Source organism: Sinohyriopsis cumingii, chromosome 10 (genome assembly GCF_028554795.1).
Source record: "Sinohyriopsis cumingii isolate HCF-2022 chromosome 10, ASM2855479v2, whole genome shotgun sequence".
NCBI classification, from domain to species: domain Eukaryota; kingdom Metazoa; phylum Mollusca; class Bivalvia; order Unionida; family Unionidae; genus Sinohyriopsis; species Sinohyriopsis cumingii.
Genome location: NC_142970.1, coordinates 42,506,843 through 42,525,580, shown reverse-complemented (window position 1 = coordinate 42,525,580; position 18,738 = coordinate 42,506,843). Strand labels below are relative to the sequence as shown.

The window sequence follows — 18,738 nt, the reverse complement described above, 5'->3', positions numbered from 1 at the left end:
GCTAGACGTCACTATAAACTGCCACACTGCTGACATAGTATTGATATGACTAAAATCGATAAATCTACATTAAAATTCCACAACCCAAAACACACTCCCCTGAGCTACCTGTATAACTAACTTGACGGAAACCTAGACTTAGGTAACTACTATTACACACTGATACTTGCATGCCAGCACTACACATTTCCATTATTATTTGAATTTATTTATTTTTCAGAGTTATTCTCTCTATCAGCCATGTTGTTCACTCAAGTAAACCTGAAGAAAGAGATAAGCATGTTGTAACTAAGTCAGTTGAATATCCATTGTAGTATTTGTCTGTACACGCCAATAGCTTGCCAGATACGGTCAACACTTAATAATATGGCTTGTTGTCATGTAATGATTGGTTGGTTTTGTGTATGATAACATGACTTTGCTTGGAGACAAGTACATTCATTACATAGAAGACTGACTGGTGAACTTCGGAAAGTTACATTTTAAGGATTTATAGATATTCTGTAAGTATCAGTCTACTATTTATTTTTATGAAACATTTTTTATTGAGTCAATGCATGAAAATGGAATAACGTTGTACTGAATGTACTGAATGTGCAGAGTCCTACATTTACTCAAAACAAGGTCACTGACACTAGTCTCTCCAAGAGTTGTTCAGTTAATGATACATTATGAATTAAATTCACAGAGTTTTTGTTTTCAGACAGATGTTATTGATAATACAGAGAGCTGAACAGTCTCAGTGAGTCAGATGTTCACATACTAAATCCCATTTAACTCACACGTAGGTTATTTAATGCACAAAAAGTTGTTTATTTTTAGCAAGTGCAATCATAATGTAAAAATACCATGTGCACGTCATTTCCTGTGACTATGAGGTCAATAAGAGCAGATGAAGATTCTTTAAAAGAAATCATTACTGGTATTGACACGGATTGCTAACCTCCACTATTATTATACTCACCACCAACACCCCATCTACTTATTTACATACATCACTAACTCTCCCTCTACACTATTTACATACAACACTAACTACCCAAAAATTATTTACACACTCCACTAACTTTCCATATATATTATTTACACAAACCACTAACTGCCTATCTACACTATTTACACACTCCACTAACTCTCCATCTACACTATGTACACACACCACTAACTTCGCATCTCCACTATTTACACTCCACTCGCTCTCCATCTACACTATTTACACACCACTAACAACCCCTCTACACTATTTACAAACGCCACTAACACTCCATATACAATATTTACATACACCAATAACTCCTGCTCTACACTATTTACACACTCTACTGACTCTCCATCTACATTATTTACACACACCACTAACTCTCCATCTACACTATTTACACACAACACTAACTCCCCCCAAATTAGTTACACACTCCACTAACACTCCATATACATTTTTTACACCAACCACTAACTCCCTATCTACACTATTTGCACACTCCACTAACTCTACTTCTCCACTACATACACACTCCACTCGCTCTCCATCTACGCTATTTATACACCACTAACAACCCCTATACACTATTTACAAAGGCCACTAACACTCCATATACAATATTTACCATTACCAATAACTTCTCCTCTACGCTATTTAGAAACTCCACAGACTCTCCATCTACACTATTTACACACTCTATCTACATTATTTACACACACCACTAACTCACCCTCTACACTATTTACAAACTTCACTAACTCTCCATCTACACTATTTACACAATCCACTAACTCTCCATGTACTTTACTTACACACAGCATTAACCACCTCTACACTATTTGCACATACCATTAACTCCCCAGCTATACTACTTACATCAATAACTCCCCATCAACACTATTTACACACACCACTAACTCCCCTCTACACTATTTACAAACTTCACTAACTCTCCTCTACACTATTTACAAACTCCACTAACTCCCCATCTACAATATTTGCACACATCACTCACTCCTCCTCTACACAATATGCAAGCTCCACTAACTCTCCATCTGCACTATTCTCTCACACGACTAATTAACCATCTACACTATTTCAATAACCACTAACTCCCCATATAAACTATTTGCATCCTCCACTAACTCTCAATCTACACTATTTACACACCACACGAACTCCCCATCTACACTATTTACACACTCCACGAACTCTCCGCCTACACCACTTGCACACACCCATAACTCTCTATCTACACTATTTACACACACAACTAACTCCCCATCTACACTATTGACACACATCACTAACCCCTTCTACACTATTGACACACACAATTATCTCCATCAGCACTATTTACACACAACACTAACTCTCCATCAACACAATTTACACAGATCACTAATTTCCCCTCTACACTATTTACACATTCCACTAACTCTCCATCTACATTATTTACACATCCAAATAACTCTACATCTACACTATTTACACACACCACTAACTCCCCATCTATATTATTTACACTCATCACTAACTTCCCATCTACACAATTTACACACACCACTTACTCACCAGCTACACTATTTACACCCACCAATAACTCCCCTCTAACTATTTACACACTCCACTAACATTCCATCTTCACTTTTTACACACACCACTAACTCAACATCTACACTATTTACACACACCACTAACTCCCCCTATAACTATTTACACACTCCACTAACTTTGTATCTACACTATTTACACACATCACTATAAAGTGCCACACTGCAGACATCGTAGCGATAGGACTGAAAATTTGTTAAAGCTACGTTAAAAATCCAAATAACACACACACACACCACCACCACCATTAGCTCCATATTCATTGTATTTACACATGTCACTAACTCCTCATCTACATCATTTACACCCACCGCTAATTAACTCATATAATTTAGTATTTACTTCTAAAACTGATCTCCCCATCCACATCAGTTACACCCACTAACTCTAAATCTATAGTATTTCCCACCTCTAACTACGCATCAACATTATCAATACCCACCATTAACTCCATATTCATTGTATTTACATATCTCACTAACTCCTCATCTACCTACCGCTAATTAACTGATATAATTCAGTATTTACCCCTTAAACTGATCTCGCCATCCACATCATTTACACCCACTAACTCTAAATCTATAGTATTTTCCCACCTCTAACTCCCCATCTACAGTATTTGTACTCACCAATAACTCCACACCTACATTATTAACACTAACCAATAACTCCCCAAAAACAAAGGCACAATGCTTCGTCCAGTCATTGTAAATAATCTAATAGCTAATCTAATATGTACAATATCATTTAGATACACAAGACCTCTAAGATCACTCTACACCTCTAAGATCACACAAAACCACTAAGATCACTCTACACCTATAAGATCACACACCACCTCTACGATCACATAAAACCAGTAAGATCACAGTACACCTCTAAGTTCAAATAAAACAACTAAGATCACATAACACATCTAGGGCCGAACAAAACCACAAAGATCATACAACACCTCTAAGATCACACACCACCTCTACGACCACATAAGACTACTAAGATAACACAAAACTACTAAGGTCACACAGTACTTCTCCGATGGCACAAGACTTCTAAGATCACACACCACCTCTAAGATAACATAAAACAACTAAGATCACACAACACCTCTAAGATCACACACCATCTCTAAAACCACATAAATCTACTAAGATCACACAAAACTGTTAAGATCACACAACACCTCTACGATGGCACAAGACCTCTAAGATCAAATAAAACTGCTACGATCAAACAACTACCTTAAAATCACACAAAACCACTAGGATCACACAACACCTCTAAGATCACATAAAAACATTAAGATCACACAATACCTCTAAGATGGCAGAAAATCACTAAGATCACACAACACCTCAAAAATCACATAAAAACCAATAAAATCACACAACACCTCTAAGGTAACACAAAACCAAGAAGATCACACAACACCTCTAAGATCAAACAACACCTTTAAGATGGCAAAAGATCACTAAGATCACATAAAACCACTATGATCACACAACACCTCTAAGATTACATAAAACCACTAATATGTCACAACTTTAATATGGCACAAGATCACTAAGATCAAATAACACCTCTAAGATCACACAAATCCACTAAGATCACACAACACCTCTAAGATCAGACAAAACCACTAAGATCACAAAACACTGCTAAGAACACGCAACACCTCTACGATGGCACAAGATAACTAAGATCACCTAAACCACTAAGATAACACAACACCTCTATGATCACATAAATTAACTAAGGTCACACAACACCTCTAAGATCACATAAAACCACTAAGATAACGCAACTTTAATATGGCAAAAGATCACTAAGATCAAACAACACATCTAAGATCACACAAATCCACTAAGATCACACAACACCTCTAAGATCACATACAACCAATAAAATCACACAACACCTCTAAGATCACATACAACCATTAAAATCACGCAACACCTCTAAGATCACATACAACCATTAAAATCACACAACACCTCTAAGATGGCACAAGATCACTAAGATCACAGTGCACCTCTAAGATCACACAAAACCACTAAAATCACACAACACCTATAAGATCACACAAAACCACTAAGATCACATTGCACCTCTAAGACCACACATAATCACTAAACACCTATAAGATCACAAAAATCCACTAAGATCACAGTGCACCTCTAAGACCACACATAATCACTAAGATCACAGTACACCTCTAAGATCACACAAAACCACTAAGATTACACAACACGTCTAAGATGGCACAATCTCACTAATATCATAAAACACTAAGATGAATAGGGAACATAAATATGATTACATTTTGCGTGTAAAAAAAGAGTATGTAATTGCAGCTTTGATAAGCTCTTTACACACCAGAATGTTTACCCGATTTCATTTGTATAGATATTTCATTTGACAAGCAAGTTGATCTCTGTACAATAATTCATAAACTAAATATTAATTATTTATATTACATCGACACCGCTAGAATATTCCTGTCTGTATTTTGCAGCCCAGTCATCCTGTCAGCATTGTGTTAGGTTGAAGACTCATTTCACTTGGAGTGAATAACCCTGAAGCACAATCATATAAAAAAGATAAAATGGCTACAGGAGGAGAGGAAAATGTTGGTTACAGTCTTGCCAAGGTTGGGACTCTGACACTAGAAAAAACCAGTAAGTGATCCATAAGTTACATATAAAAATCCAGTGGAGTTTGTCAATGAATATTTTCATAATCTTCATACGGATACTTGTACTATATTCATTACATGGTGGAAAATGTTAGTTTCTATTTTATACTCATTTGTTTCCTAAGGTCTGACATACCTAATGGAATATGACAGTTAATAATTTCATATTTTCGTAGTCTTTGTTACATAAGTCTGGCATATTTATTCGAATATTTAAGTGAATGCTTTGAATTTCGAACTGAGTTTCATACTCTATCATTATATATTGTCGGCATACTTAATGGAATCTGTCAGTAAATATTGTCATACCCTGCATACAGATGCTTTTAATACATATATTAGAAAGGAAATACAGGAATGACCGTGTGTACTAGCAATACAACAGCCAGTGGGAAACACATCAGAGTAGGCTAAGCCTAAATATTGAAGCAACCTTAAAACTATAATGTAAAACCATAAGCTCAGGTTTTGGTAATTTGATATTCCAACTGGCTGCAATGCAAGTCTGTTCATTGGTCATGCGTGTAAGCTTTCACCATGACACCTATTATACTGGCTTTCTGTATGATGGCATAGTCTGGTGGTTATACATACACATATAAAAGATATCAATAACTGAACCTACCATCTTTGTTCAGTGTAGTGTGTTCCTAAATAATGTTTATTCATATGCAATATGAACCGACCGATAGCGATTGTGACTGCGTGGTGACAGGTATGAACATGCTCTTGTCACTGTTGGCAGGTAATCTTAACACCGCAATGCTATGTTTCGTTTTTACCGAGCTTAAAGAATGATTTACTTTTATGTATAGCGCCAAAATATCTGCCATTTGGAGAGGTATTAGATTTTTGTAAGAAAATAGTCAAATATTTATGTATTTTTTTTCTCCCACGGACGATATTTAGACTACCTTTCTTGGGATGATCTCAATCTAGAAGCTGTTCTTACGGAGTATAGATATTATGAACACAAAGAAGACTTGTAACGATGACGACAATTTTATTGATAAAGCATCCCCAAACAGATGTGTTGTTTATCTCAGGCACAAAGTAGATTCAAGAAAACATACAGATTTTATGCATGCGCGTTATTAAAAGATTCGAAATTAGACGTCACAAGAATAAAACTAACAAACATCTAAACCAAAGAGTCTCATTTTGTTCCTATTTGAGTAGAATTACGTTGAGGAATAATGTTCTAGCTAAGGTCTCCAAGAACATGTTTTGCAAGATCGTGCGTAAAAGAAATCCTGTCCTCCAAATCCAGTATAATTTAGTCTATAGTCTAATTTGTTGGCATAAATCTCAAAATTGTATTGTTATTAACATTTTGATTTATCACAAGCATATTTCCGGAAGATGGCAGCATAAGACTGCATTGATCGTGTAATCATATGAGGTGCAGTTTTATTATTGTATGCTGTATAATACATTCGGTGTATGATATACATACTCTCGTGTATGATAGCATAACTTCAAATTCAATATATTATTATTTCTTTCAATGTATTGTTTTATAAATTAGATGCATATCTTAAATTTGTCTAATGAATGATTTAAATTCCGTCCGAACTGAGTGAAATATGTTGGATATAGGCGTTATTTCCCAATATTAAAAAGAGAATTCAAGTGTGAAGAAAAAACTCGCGACTAAACTTAAATTTGGGAATTTCATGTACACTAATTAATTAAGATTTTATGCTCGTCAAATATTAACTACAAATTTAGTTATTTGATATAATAAAATGAAATGATATCACAAGATATATATAATAGCATAACATAAGGAAAAAGGGTAAAATGGCGCCTCATATTACTAGGTCTAATATGGTTCGATGATCAAAATATTTAGATTTATATATGAATATTATAAAAACGATATTAGTTTGACAATGGGTCGGTAATTGCCCTACCCACCCCACCGTCAACCAGGGTCATTATCCAGTACAAGAATACGCTTTTATTTTGACATGTGTAGAGTTAGAGGTTGAATAATCTCCCACCCACCAAACCGTCAATCATGGTTGTGTCCACCACAGTACATGTTATTATTTGGACATTTGAGGCTCATAAACGCATTTAACACCTTGACCTCCAGCCAGTTCGATGTCGCTTGGACCACAGAAGTCACGTTTTATCGTCAACCAGAACGTCAGACTCCTGTGGTTGGACCATATCACACACACACAAGTGCGTGTGTAAGGTATTGTTTATTAAATTTTAATCCGCCTATGGCATTTATAAACATTGTTTCTACCCCTGCCATCAACTCTATCGATCAGTCACGAATTTCCATTGATCACTGATTAATCACCAGTGACGTACGAAAATAACGATACAAATATTAAGAATTTCCACCCACCCACCTCATTCATAAAGGACAGAGTACGCAGGAATCTGGAGTGAGAGAGAAAACTTATTTGAAACTGAACCTTATTCAAGTAGCCTACTATAACTTGGATAGTTCTAACGGCATGTGTACACTTTCCATGGGATTTATCTACAATGTTCATAATATCAGTGATACAAATTCGCAATAATCTGTTGAAATTATAAGGTAATTTTCTTGTTTATGAGGTACACACATACTGTAATTTATTTAATGCTTGCTTTTGTTGCTGTTGTTTTTTTCTTAAACCTATAATTAGGTTGTAAAACAAAATTATTTTTAAATATCAAAATATCCGAAAGGTGCCCCCTATCTACTCTCTCTATTTTGGTGAGTCAGGCAAGATCCTTTTCTGGGGGGTTGGTGGGTGGCACCAGACAGATGCCCCCATTCCAAAAAAATTTAAAATGTATTTTATGTTTGTATGTTTCCCCCTCAGATATATTGTATGTTTAATTTAAAAAGAATTTTATTATAACAAATTTATTGTTACATGTCCCCTAAGTCTCAGTGTTTGCTATTTGTGTTAATGCTATATTGTGTGTATGCTATATTTTCTGTATGTTTGAGACAGCAATTATAAGTCAGAATTTTCCCCAAGTTATCTTATTTCAATTCTTTGGGTATAGAATACATTATAATATATTTTATATTATTTATCCGTTAATTTATTTTCAATTTAGAATTTTAGCGATCGGAAAAGTGTGCTATATTAGTTTAAGAAATTTTTTTAATGTTTTATTCAAGTGTTAATCTTTGTCCTTCCTCGTAATATGTTCTTTAAATATATAGGTAGGCTGTGCTCGATTCACACTTCTTTATTCTCCTTGTATTTCTCCTGATTCGAGTTAGACCTCCTTTAGTTATTTAAACTATTTCGTATAGCCTTCGTTATCTTCAAAGAAGTAAACTCACTTGGCCATTTGTTTGGAAAGAAATGATAATTTTTTGGGCCATATTTGTGTTATAAAAGATTACTCAGTTAATATTCCTGGCTGCAAAATAAATAAAAAAATAAATTTAAAAAAAAAATTATTTAAAAAATTTTTTTTTGCCGACAAGTAATAGACTTAAAGTCATATGTCAACGTCGGTGCGATTAGCAATTATAAGTATTGAATATCTCAGGCAATATATTGATCTTTCTCAAAAGGATGAAACCCTGTTGACGGTTGTGCACAATTATTGACAACCCATATTATTCGATTTATCGACACATTATGTTTTGATAGAACGATATTGTTTGATTTCATACATACTAATAATTCCATTAAACAAGATATGTCGTTTTTCGATTTAGTACTTCTTTATAATGTATATCACTTAAAGGGCACCGTAGTTTTGCAAACATATTGATAAGAAAGATTTCGTATTCGTAAGAAAATAATCCGTGTCAGTTACCCTTTGTCGAGGGGATACGGTACAGTGGGTATAACTGTGTGCAACGTATTCCCTGATGGACTGTTATGTAAAGCCGTATAATAGTGTTTCGTAAGCTGTGAAACAGATGACATTTGCATGTGTTTATTTCTCACGGGTTGATCTATCTGAAACCGTAGCTTCCACTTCTGTTGATCGGTTTTACCATTTAATGTATTGATGGAATCGGGGGATTAAGATTGGCTGGTATATGGAGTAGCTCTTTACTCGAGACTGGCAAAGAAACGAAATAACAGACACACAGAAGTCGGAAGTTCAATATTATTTAGTAATATTTGAAGACTTGTCAGCAACATGGAAGGCAGGCGAACAAGTCTCATCCAATATGTACTTAACTTCTTAAGCTGGAAATCTGTTGTGTCAAAGACTAGTTTTTTTTATTTTTTTTAATTATGTTTTGCTTCTTCTATTACGGCGATATGACCTATGACGAATCAAGAGAAAAACGTACCAGAATGCGATTTCATACCTGGCTAAAATAATTTTGAAATAGAAGGGTCATTTGAACTTTATTTTAAAAGACAAGTCTAAAATGTATAAGGGATGAATATTATACTGGAATTGTTAAACGAGTAAAATTTTTCTTGTACTATCGTTAACATATAAAGAGAAATAATCATAAAATGTATGTATGTATGTATGTATGTATGCATGATTCTAAAGTGTATTTGTTTATGATTTGGACATTTAACGCAGCTTAAAACAATTTTTCAGTCATATCGCTACGATGTCTGCAATGAGGCAGTTAATAGTCAGTTTATAGTGAGGTCTATCACTGGGGCATCATGTCGCAGACATGCAGCATGATGTCCCTCCCAGTCAAATTATCCTGACAGCAGGCCCCAGTCCTAACACTAACCTCATAATGCTTGGCACATAGCAAAGCAGCTATTAGTATAATTTAAAAAAAAAGGTCTTGGCTATGACTCGGCCAGGGTTCGAACCTACGACCTCACGCATCCGAGGCGGACACTCTAACCAATACGTCACCAGAGCGATTTTAACGATATGATTCCGTAACAATATGTGATGCATTATGACAGCGGTTGTTTTATACGCTCAAACACCGCAGTGATAGACATGACGCTGTATTAGGACGTCGTAATATCAATAGTATTCATCATTACTTGTACTTTCTGAGTTATGGGACGTGGTGGTAAGCATGATGCAGTGATAGGCATGATGCTGTATTAGGACGTCGTAATATCAATATTATTCATCATTACTTGTACTTTCTGAGTTATGGGACGTGGTGGTAAGCACGATGCAGTAATAGGCATGACGCGGTAATAGGACGTCGTAGACTCAATCGAATCAGCATTTATCATTACCTATAGTTTCTAAGTTATGGGATTGGACATTACACATTCATTTCAAATGACGACAACAATGACAAAATGTGTTGGCTTCGCTGTACATTTCCTTCGCTGTTCCAAGTGTCTGGGAGAGGCTTTTGCCTAAATTTGGACATTTTTATTTTAATTTGCAATTTAATTTGTTTAAGTCTAAGTTTTGTAATATATACTCTGCAACATATTGCCAAACTATGCATGTATAACAAAATAAATTATGATTTGCTGTAACAATAGTTTGCTCAGTTATAAAGTTTAATTTAGAATGAACAATGCCAGTATAAAGTTTGTTAATCACAATGTTTGTAAATTTTTGGAATTATTGTAAAGATTTGGACTTTATCGAAATGAGAATGCTATCTTCTCAATTGGATAATTATGTTCAAATAAAATATTGTGTAATATCCAAGTGGAATTTATAAATGGCATATACATGTATATATGTGTGTGTGTGTGTGTGTGTGTGTGCATGTGTGTTAATTACATATATGAATGTTTACGGTTTCTCTAAAAGAGGTTGTGGAAAAATATATACAGTGTAACATTGCTGCGGAACATTCCACTGGGAAACGGTATTTTGTAATGTCAGGGAGCATCTAAAAAATGCCCCACCCCACCCTCAAAATTACAGACACTGCTTTTAGCTTGTCAGAAATTTGCCGTGAAGTTACGTAAAGAGATAGGGAAACTCGAAGAAAAAGTATATAAATTGTGTTACTAAAACACACGTCATCAGATACAAAAGTGTATTTCTCATGGAAGACCAGTGATTTATTTTCGTGAATATACGGAACTCGTCATAATAATTTATCCATGAGAATATATATATATATATATATATATATATATATACGGCCATGATACAAGCGTTTAAAATTAAAAATGCCTTTACTTTCCTCCTAAAAATAGCTACTTTCTTCGCAAAGAGTTGTCTTCGTGAAAAATCATAACGTTCTTCGCAAACAGTTGTCTTCGTAAAAAATCATAACGGAAATTACATGCACGACATTTGACAAGGTTAATTCTTTACTATTCTTGAACATGATGAAATGGTGCAAGACCCTTTAGGGAAATAAAACTCGACACATCGATAATTATATATATGGAGTACGGAACTTCAGGCCTGGTAAATATTTCTCTTGAAAAAGATGATAAATTAACATCAGAACTACTATACAAAAAAGTGATAACCCCAGACACATTTACACTGCCCATGTTTAAACATCTTACAAAATTATTACTTCGATAGCTGCAAATGTTTGCCAGGAGTTCGCACTTAACAACATTAACAACCATGATAACCACTTGGTTAAAAGCTGACGATGTATATTTTGTTTTATATTAAAAGTAGCATAATTTACCAATAAATGCAATCTTCAAAACATAAACTTGTGTAAAATCTGTTTTCCGTTATGTTTGTCTGACTTTTTTTTATTTTTCCCAGAGAGTTATTTTGCAATCGGAGTTTGTGTGACAGTTGAAGACACGCGCTCTGTCAAACATCGATACTAAAACTCTGTCAGAATAAATCGCTACCGCTGTTTTGACCCCTGTGTCATGTAAACTTTAGTACATCGGGCTTCGCGGATTTGTAAATAAGTACGTTTATCCATGTTGCATGTTTCCGCCAGCGTTCTTTTCAGTGCAGACGTCATAATCCAAGGCAGGCATACCAATGTAAGAAAATGCAGCAGACAAGTAAATGAATGAAGACGTTTATTAACAGGGACTTTCATTGAAAAACTCAGTGTAGTACATACATTTAGGGTAACGACTAAATGTTGAGTATGACAGGGAAATGTTAGATGAATGATTTATTATTATTATTATTATTATTATGTTATTATTATTATTATCTAGTGAGTTTCGTTCACCTGCCCTTCTCCGCGATTCCCCGTTTGCATGGCCAACTCCAATAATATGGTTAAACAACTTTTCAAAGAATGAAAAAATTGGCAGTCATCAGGTTAAATTCTTTATATTTTCTATATTTTTTCGGCTTTTAATGGAATTTGAAACAGAATTGAAATTTTTAAGTGTTACTATTATAGTTGTAAACTAACGAACTATTTCTAATTTTGTTGTGGTTTTATTAACAAATGTAAGTTTAGTTGGCTGTGTTTAATATATTGTGCTATCATGCTTTCTTATTGTTGTACTCGTTAAAATCGACAGCCGTTATTCTTTTTGCAAAACTGGTCTATCCGTTTTATTCCTCGTTTTGACTAAAATCCCTTTTTTTTATTTTAAAAAATGTAAACCCCCCCCCCCCCCCCCGCTCATTTTGGTGTGTGTCCCTGTTTTGTGATCAGTTATTACGTGGTAGTGTGATGAAGACCTTCACTCCATAGCTTTCAAGGAATGACACAGAGTTACTTAATATAAGGATGGACTCCGTGTCTGAATTTGTCTTGTCCATTTTTGGAGGAGTATAAGATTAATACACACGTACGAATGCACGTACGTAACATGATTAAAAAAGAGAGACGATAGCAGTTTCCACACAGAACCTGTTAACACACTATTATTGGTATCTTCAGTTTACTAAAATACTGTACAGAACTATAATAGTGTGATTACTGGGTCTGTGTGATGTCTGCTGTAAATCTCTCTTGTTATAATAATAAAATGATGACGCCATTACGACGATTGTAATGGTCAGTTATTTAGTATTTAAATTATACATGTATGGTATTTTTGTGTAGATGTGTATAAACGTTTATATTATGCATTATTTTAATGTTTATATCACGTAAATATAAAAGTTATTTTAGTATTTTAATATAAATATAAGTATGCAAATTTAGTAATATATACGACGACAACCACCATGACCATTGCATTTTTGTGAGAGCTAAATTTAGAACAATAGAATAAGTATAATAAATTTAACAGGAATTAATTTGTAAAGTCATAAATATAATTAATTAAATTATTATTAATGTATTAATACCCATACACAGCAAATGTACAAGTGATTTCATATTTTGACATAATTATATATGTTTAATATTTGTGTGTAGATATGTATTTATGTTTATATCACTTTATTTCCACAGCCAACAAGTACCCCTGGTACATCTCTATTGTCGTCTGCCAAGACAAGATAGTCGTCCTAGACTTCTATACGTATAAAGTCCAGATCTATCGACTCCATGATGGAAAATTCCTGGCATCGTCAGACAGACCGGAATCCAGACCACGTGACATGTGTCTGATGGACGCCATGACCATTTGTGTCCTTCAAAGAGACGGTCAGATAAAAATGATGGTCATTAATACTACAGACATGTCACTTGATATCAAAACGACCAGGACTTTACGTCTAGAGAAAGTAATGAATGTATATCTTTGTGTTGTCAGATTGAAAGACAGTCTTGTTGTCATTGGTGTAAGACAGGGCACGATGTACTGGTGTGTTGTGTCACTTGATGACGGACATGTTGACACAATTCACCGGATCTGTGAAGGGGACGGATGGAGTAATGTGACAACAAAAGACAACATGATTTATGTCTCGTGTAATGATGGTTATAAATTCCCTAATAATGGTGTGTATGGATTCGACATTTTGAATCCCAGTCAATGTAAATATACATACAAACATCAACGTCTACAACTGCCGACATCAATCGTTATAAATGAAGACGGGAATATTTTCGTATGTAACCATGGATACCCTGATTTCTGTATTCATCAACTTACAGCTTCATGTCAACTTGTCGCCATTTTCACACAGGGAATTCCATGGTATCTCTATGCCATATTCTGGGACAATGGACGTCTGTATGCCACACGCTGGGGGAGTAGTGACATTACTGTATTCCGTCACGAGTATCAAGGTAATTCATATTTCTTGTATTTTATTGACATTAAAAACTTTTAATGACGTCATAAATAAAATTACAAACTTCATTTATTGAAAATTCTCAAAGATTTCATTTTAAATTTAGAAAACAAAATGTCAACATGACAGTTTAGTCATGTTGATATGAAGTTACATATAAATAAAGCAGTAATTTGATGTTATAAAATTTATATTAATTTCACTTTAATATTGTTAAGTGATTTACATTTATTTATAATATTTATTTATAATATATTTATTTATATGTAAATAAAAATAACAGATTTTATAGACATAATTTATCACCGATTGAAAAGGACGACGACATTTTATACCAAGTTTATCCACCAGGTGTCGCTTTCATTACAAGCGCGTGCCATTCATTCTGGTTAAATATAGATTACAAAGATGGCCGTTGGATGTATTCACTTGTTCTATACACCGTATTTCTTGACACATATTTATTTTTTACCCAGGTCTTAATGTCCCCTTGCTTTAACAATGAATTTCTATTTATATTTTTTGCAATTAGAAATTTATGTCAAAAGATAACCGTCAGTAAAAAAAAAAAAAATGATTTTTAAACCAAACGGAAGATGTTGTCATGAACCAGTCAGAGGTCAATGTCCTTTCCCAGCAACACATAGTTTTAATATTTCTAACACCATTTGTTAGAAAAAATACAAGTTCACTAAAGGTACAGAATTCCTAATATTACGAAAATAAAAGGAATTACTTATCTAAGACGACGAACAATATCTCACTTGTCTGGCAAAACATGGACTCGCCCACGTAAATATTAGGCTGTGTTATTAAGGAAAATCACGTGTATTTGAAATACACAAAAGGTAACAGTGCTAGAGGAGAGGTAGGTTATAAATTTTAAATTGATGAATGAAACGAGGAAGTTCTGTGTATTTGTTTCCAAGAATAGGACATTTTTTTTCTTTTTGAATTATTTTAATATGTGGTTGGGTGTATAGTGAAATCATCCATAATTTTTAAAAGTTTCATCTTGCTACATTTTAAGGTAATTTTAAATTTCTAATTTAAAAAAATGCAATATTTGTTTCTCAGGTAACTTAGCTTAAAGATGCAAACCATTAGTGTCTAATTTCCAAAAAGAACAAGAATACATTTTATCAAGCTAGACATGAGTACCCCCACCCCACCCCGAATTACCGAATAATTTTGCTTTGGGGTGGTTAAAAAAAGTTATGAAGGAAAAGGAGGAAAGGAAGAAAGAACTGTATATCCACCCCACCTACTTTTTATAGATTTTAATTACTGATTTAAATTTGAAAAGGTGGTGAATAAATTTATGAAAATACAATAAAAAAAACCTAGTTAAATGAAATAAGTCTGATTGTTATTTTATTAAATTGATTTGTGTGAATTAATTGGATTGAGCCCAGTGGTTTCAAAATCATTTTGAGGAAGACACTCAGTCTATTTCAAGAAACACACACACACACACAGACACACACGCACACACACATTATATCAAATATTAAGGAACATCCAATGCATTTGAAATACACACAGGATAACAGGGCTATAACCCAGTGATGTCAGTCAGGTTAGAAGTTATAAATAATTGATGCATGAAATTATTTTTGTGCAACGTTGCTATGGCTTTTTTATTTTTTGTTTTATTTAATTAAGTCTTTTGCGGGGTATACAGGGAAGTCAGTCATAATTTTAAACTTTATTCATCAACCTAGGTGCAAAGTGTGATATTTTAATCCCCTCCCCCACAACAAGCGATCTCTCATATAATTTTGAAGTAAAAAGAATTGTGAAGGAAAAGGAAGAAAGAAAAGAATATCCATTCCACCCACTTTTATAGATTTTATTACCCGATCTATTTAATTTAAATTTATTTAAATTTTTTCAAAATGTGGAGAATATAAAACAAACATAATTGAATGAAATATTGTAAAGATAAGCCTGACTGTTGTTGATTTTTGTATTACATACAGTTGTGTTTGAGCCCATTAGCCGGAAATCTTACTGAGCAGGACACTCAAGCTATTTCAAGACACAAACCTGTCACACATGGTCATTCTGAGATGCTTTCAGTGCTCAGCAGGTTGAACGAGAAGGAACAGTATTGTCTGGCCTTCCTGGAAATACTTTTGGCCAATACAGCTCCTGCCACTGTTATGAGAACTGAATTGTTTCCAGACATATTTTACTGTAATCTTTAGTTTGTACAGCTTTTAATAAATACCTCATTCAAATTCAATGTTTTGGTGGTATTGCCAATTAGCTGGGACAATTTTTCTTTTGCAGTAGGAAGTCGTAAAGATTCAGAAGAACAAGGAAATGTAAGTAGTTCATTGATGCATCATATAGTGTTTATTCATCGTGTATTGATAGCTCACTTCCAATATAATAGTAACACATTACACAACCTCTGATGTTTGATATGGATAGATGATACACCTTTAATACTATTTACAAAATTTTATTTTTAAGTCAGGGTCTATTCTACAGTAGAAACAAAATGTTAGGGGAAGGGGTAATTCCCCTCACTGTTTGAAAGTGATGGATTTTATTTTATAAACCACCGCAGGTATATTTATAGACCAGGAGATTTTATCTTACATCTTACATTATCTAATGTTACTCCTAAACATCATAGAGAATAAATTTCCTGACACATTCATGCCAAGATATAGTTGATCTTAAATGAAAATGTTCCCACATGCATATCCAACATTTTCACCACATTGGCCATCTTGAAATTCAGAATGAATGATCATATCAGCATGGGATTTTCACTAAAACACACGTGATGTCAGTTTGGTCTGAAATCAATATGACATCCAAAATAGATGTAGCCATCTTGGTAACCACCATCTAACTATTTTTAGAACTCCTAAACAGAAGGTCATACCAGCTAGTCAGTTTCCTCTGATCTTATCCACCACATCTTAGATATTCTGAAATTTAGGTTGGGTTATGGGGTCAGAGTGTGTTGCCCATCAGAAAGTTGGAATTCACATAAACCACATTGGGGTAGCTGCTTACTAATAAGCCTGACAAAATTAAATGGCATTACATTTACCGGTACTTACAAGAATGAAATGGAATATAATTTATCTTCTCAAAAATTGCAAATAGAATGTTTATTACATTTTTATTTTTTGGTGCAAGATATGCAATTATTGTTGATAAAAGTTGACCTAGTACTCTCCGTTTTTCATTGCTGGTATTAAAAGCCTTGCAGCCTATATGTCCATGACATCAGAGGTCCAATTTACATGTGACACCAATGGAAGTCCTCTTCCCAACTGTGTTGTACAAAATATAAAAATTAATTAATAAAAGTAGTTTGTGAAAAACAATAAGTTGACACATAATTTTCAGTATTATTCCAAGGACATCGACAAATTTGCTGCTGTTTCAGCAAGCTAAACAAGTCAGATTCATCACAGAGAGAACATTTCAACATTTAGTCACATAATACTACAAAGATATCCAGCATGGCCATTTTTGTATAATTTTGACAGTCTTCTAGTTACTTCTTCTAAATTAAAAGACATATCTGCATGGAGTTTAATACTAGCAGACTTAATTTAATCTCCAGTTGGTCCTAAATAAATGGTGCTGATCTGATTTTTGAATATGTTGGCCCCCTAGAAAATCTTGTCATCACTATCTCTAATAAAAGCTATATCAACATGAGGAGGTTTTCAACGAAATACTTGTTTTGATGTATTGTTGGTTGAATGAAAGTTTTGCTCATCTGTCATCCAGTATGGCCCCATTTTGCTTGTCATCCAGTGTGGCAACATTGTACTTGTCATACAGTGTGACCCCATTGCATATGTCACTCAGTATGGCCCCATTTTACTTGTCATCCAGTATGGCCCTATTGTACTTGTCATCCAGTGTGACCCCATTGCATCTGTCATCCAGTACGGCCCCATTGTAGTTGCCATCCAGTGTGGTCCCATTGCATCTGTCATCCAATACGGCCCCATTGCATATGTCGTCCAGTATGGCCCCATTGCATCTGTCATCCAATATGGCCCCATTGCAGCTACTGTGAAATCTTGCTCATGCTACTACCACTCCAGTGACTTAATGGCTAGAATGTCCACCTCATATGTGGGAGGTCACAGGTTTGAACCCTGGCCAAGTCATACCAAAGACTTGTGAAAAATGGTAACAACAGCTGCCTCACTGGGCACACATCATTAATAAGTTAGTTTTAGGACTGGTTGGCCTGGAGTCAGGATAATGTGACTGGGTGGGACATCATACTACATGTCTGCAGCATGATGTCCCAGTGCTTGACATCACTATAAACTGCCACACTGCAGACATTGTAGCAATATGACTGAAAAATTGCTAAAGCTATGTTAAAAATCCAAATCACACCCACACACTTTTTCTCGCTACTCAGGCT

At 34.4% G+C, this 18,738-nt stretch overlaps 2 protein-coding genes across 3 annotated transcripts in view; both read left to right on the top strand.

Moving 5' to 3' along the window:
* LOC149789934 (uncharacterized) overlaps positions 1–18,738 on the top strand; it is a 593,258-nt gene that overhangs the window by 449,556 nt on the left and 124,964 nt on the right. The gene's annotated exons all lie outside the window — the stretch shown is intronic.
* Positions 415–18,738, top strand: part of LOC149789932 (uncharacterized) — a 475,016-nt gene continuing 456,692 nt past the window's right edge. Inside the window, exons 1-4 of one of the 2 annotated variants that reach the window (XM_089972003.1) lie at positions 415–503; positions 5,109–5,271; positions 13,531–14,313; positions 16,614–16,648. In XM_089972003.1, coding sequence (XP_089828129.1) covers positions 5,199–5,271; positions 13,531–14,313; positions 16,614–16,648 — 891 coding nt within the window. In that variant the 5' untranslated portion in view covers positions 415–503; positions 5,109–5,198. The remainder of the gene's footprint in view (positions 504–5,108; positions 5,272–13,530; positions 14,314–16,613; positions 16,649–18,738) is intronic. The other variant, XM_089972000.1, reaches the window with a different exon arrangement.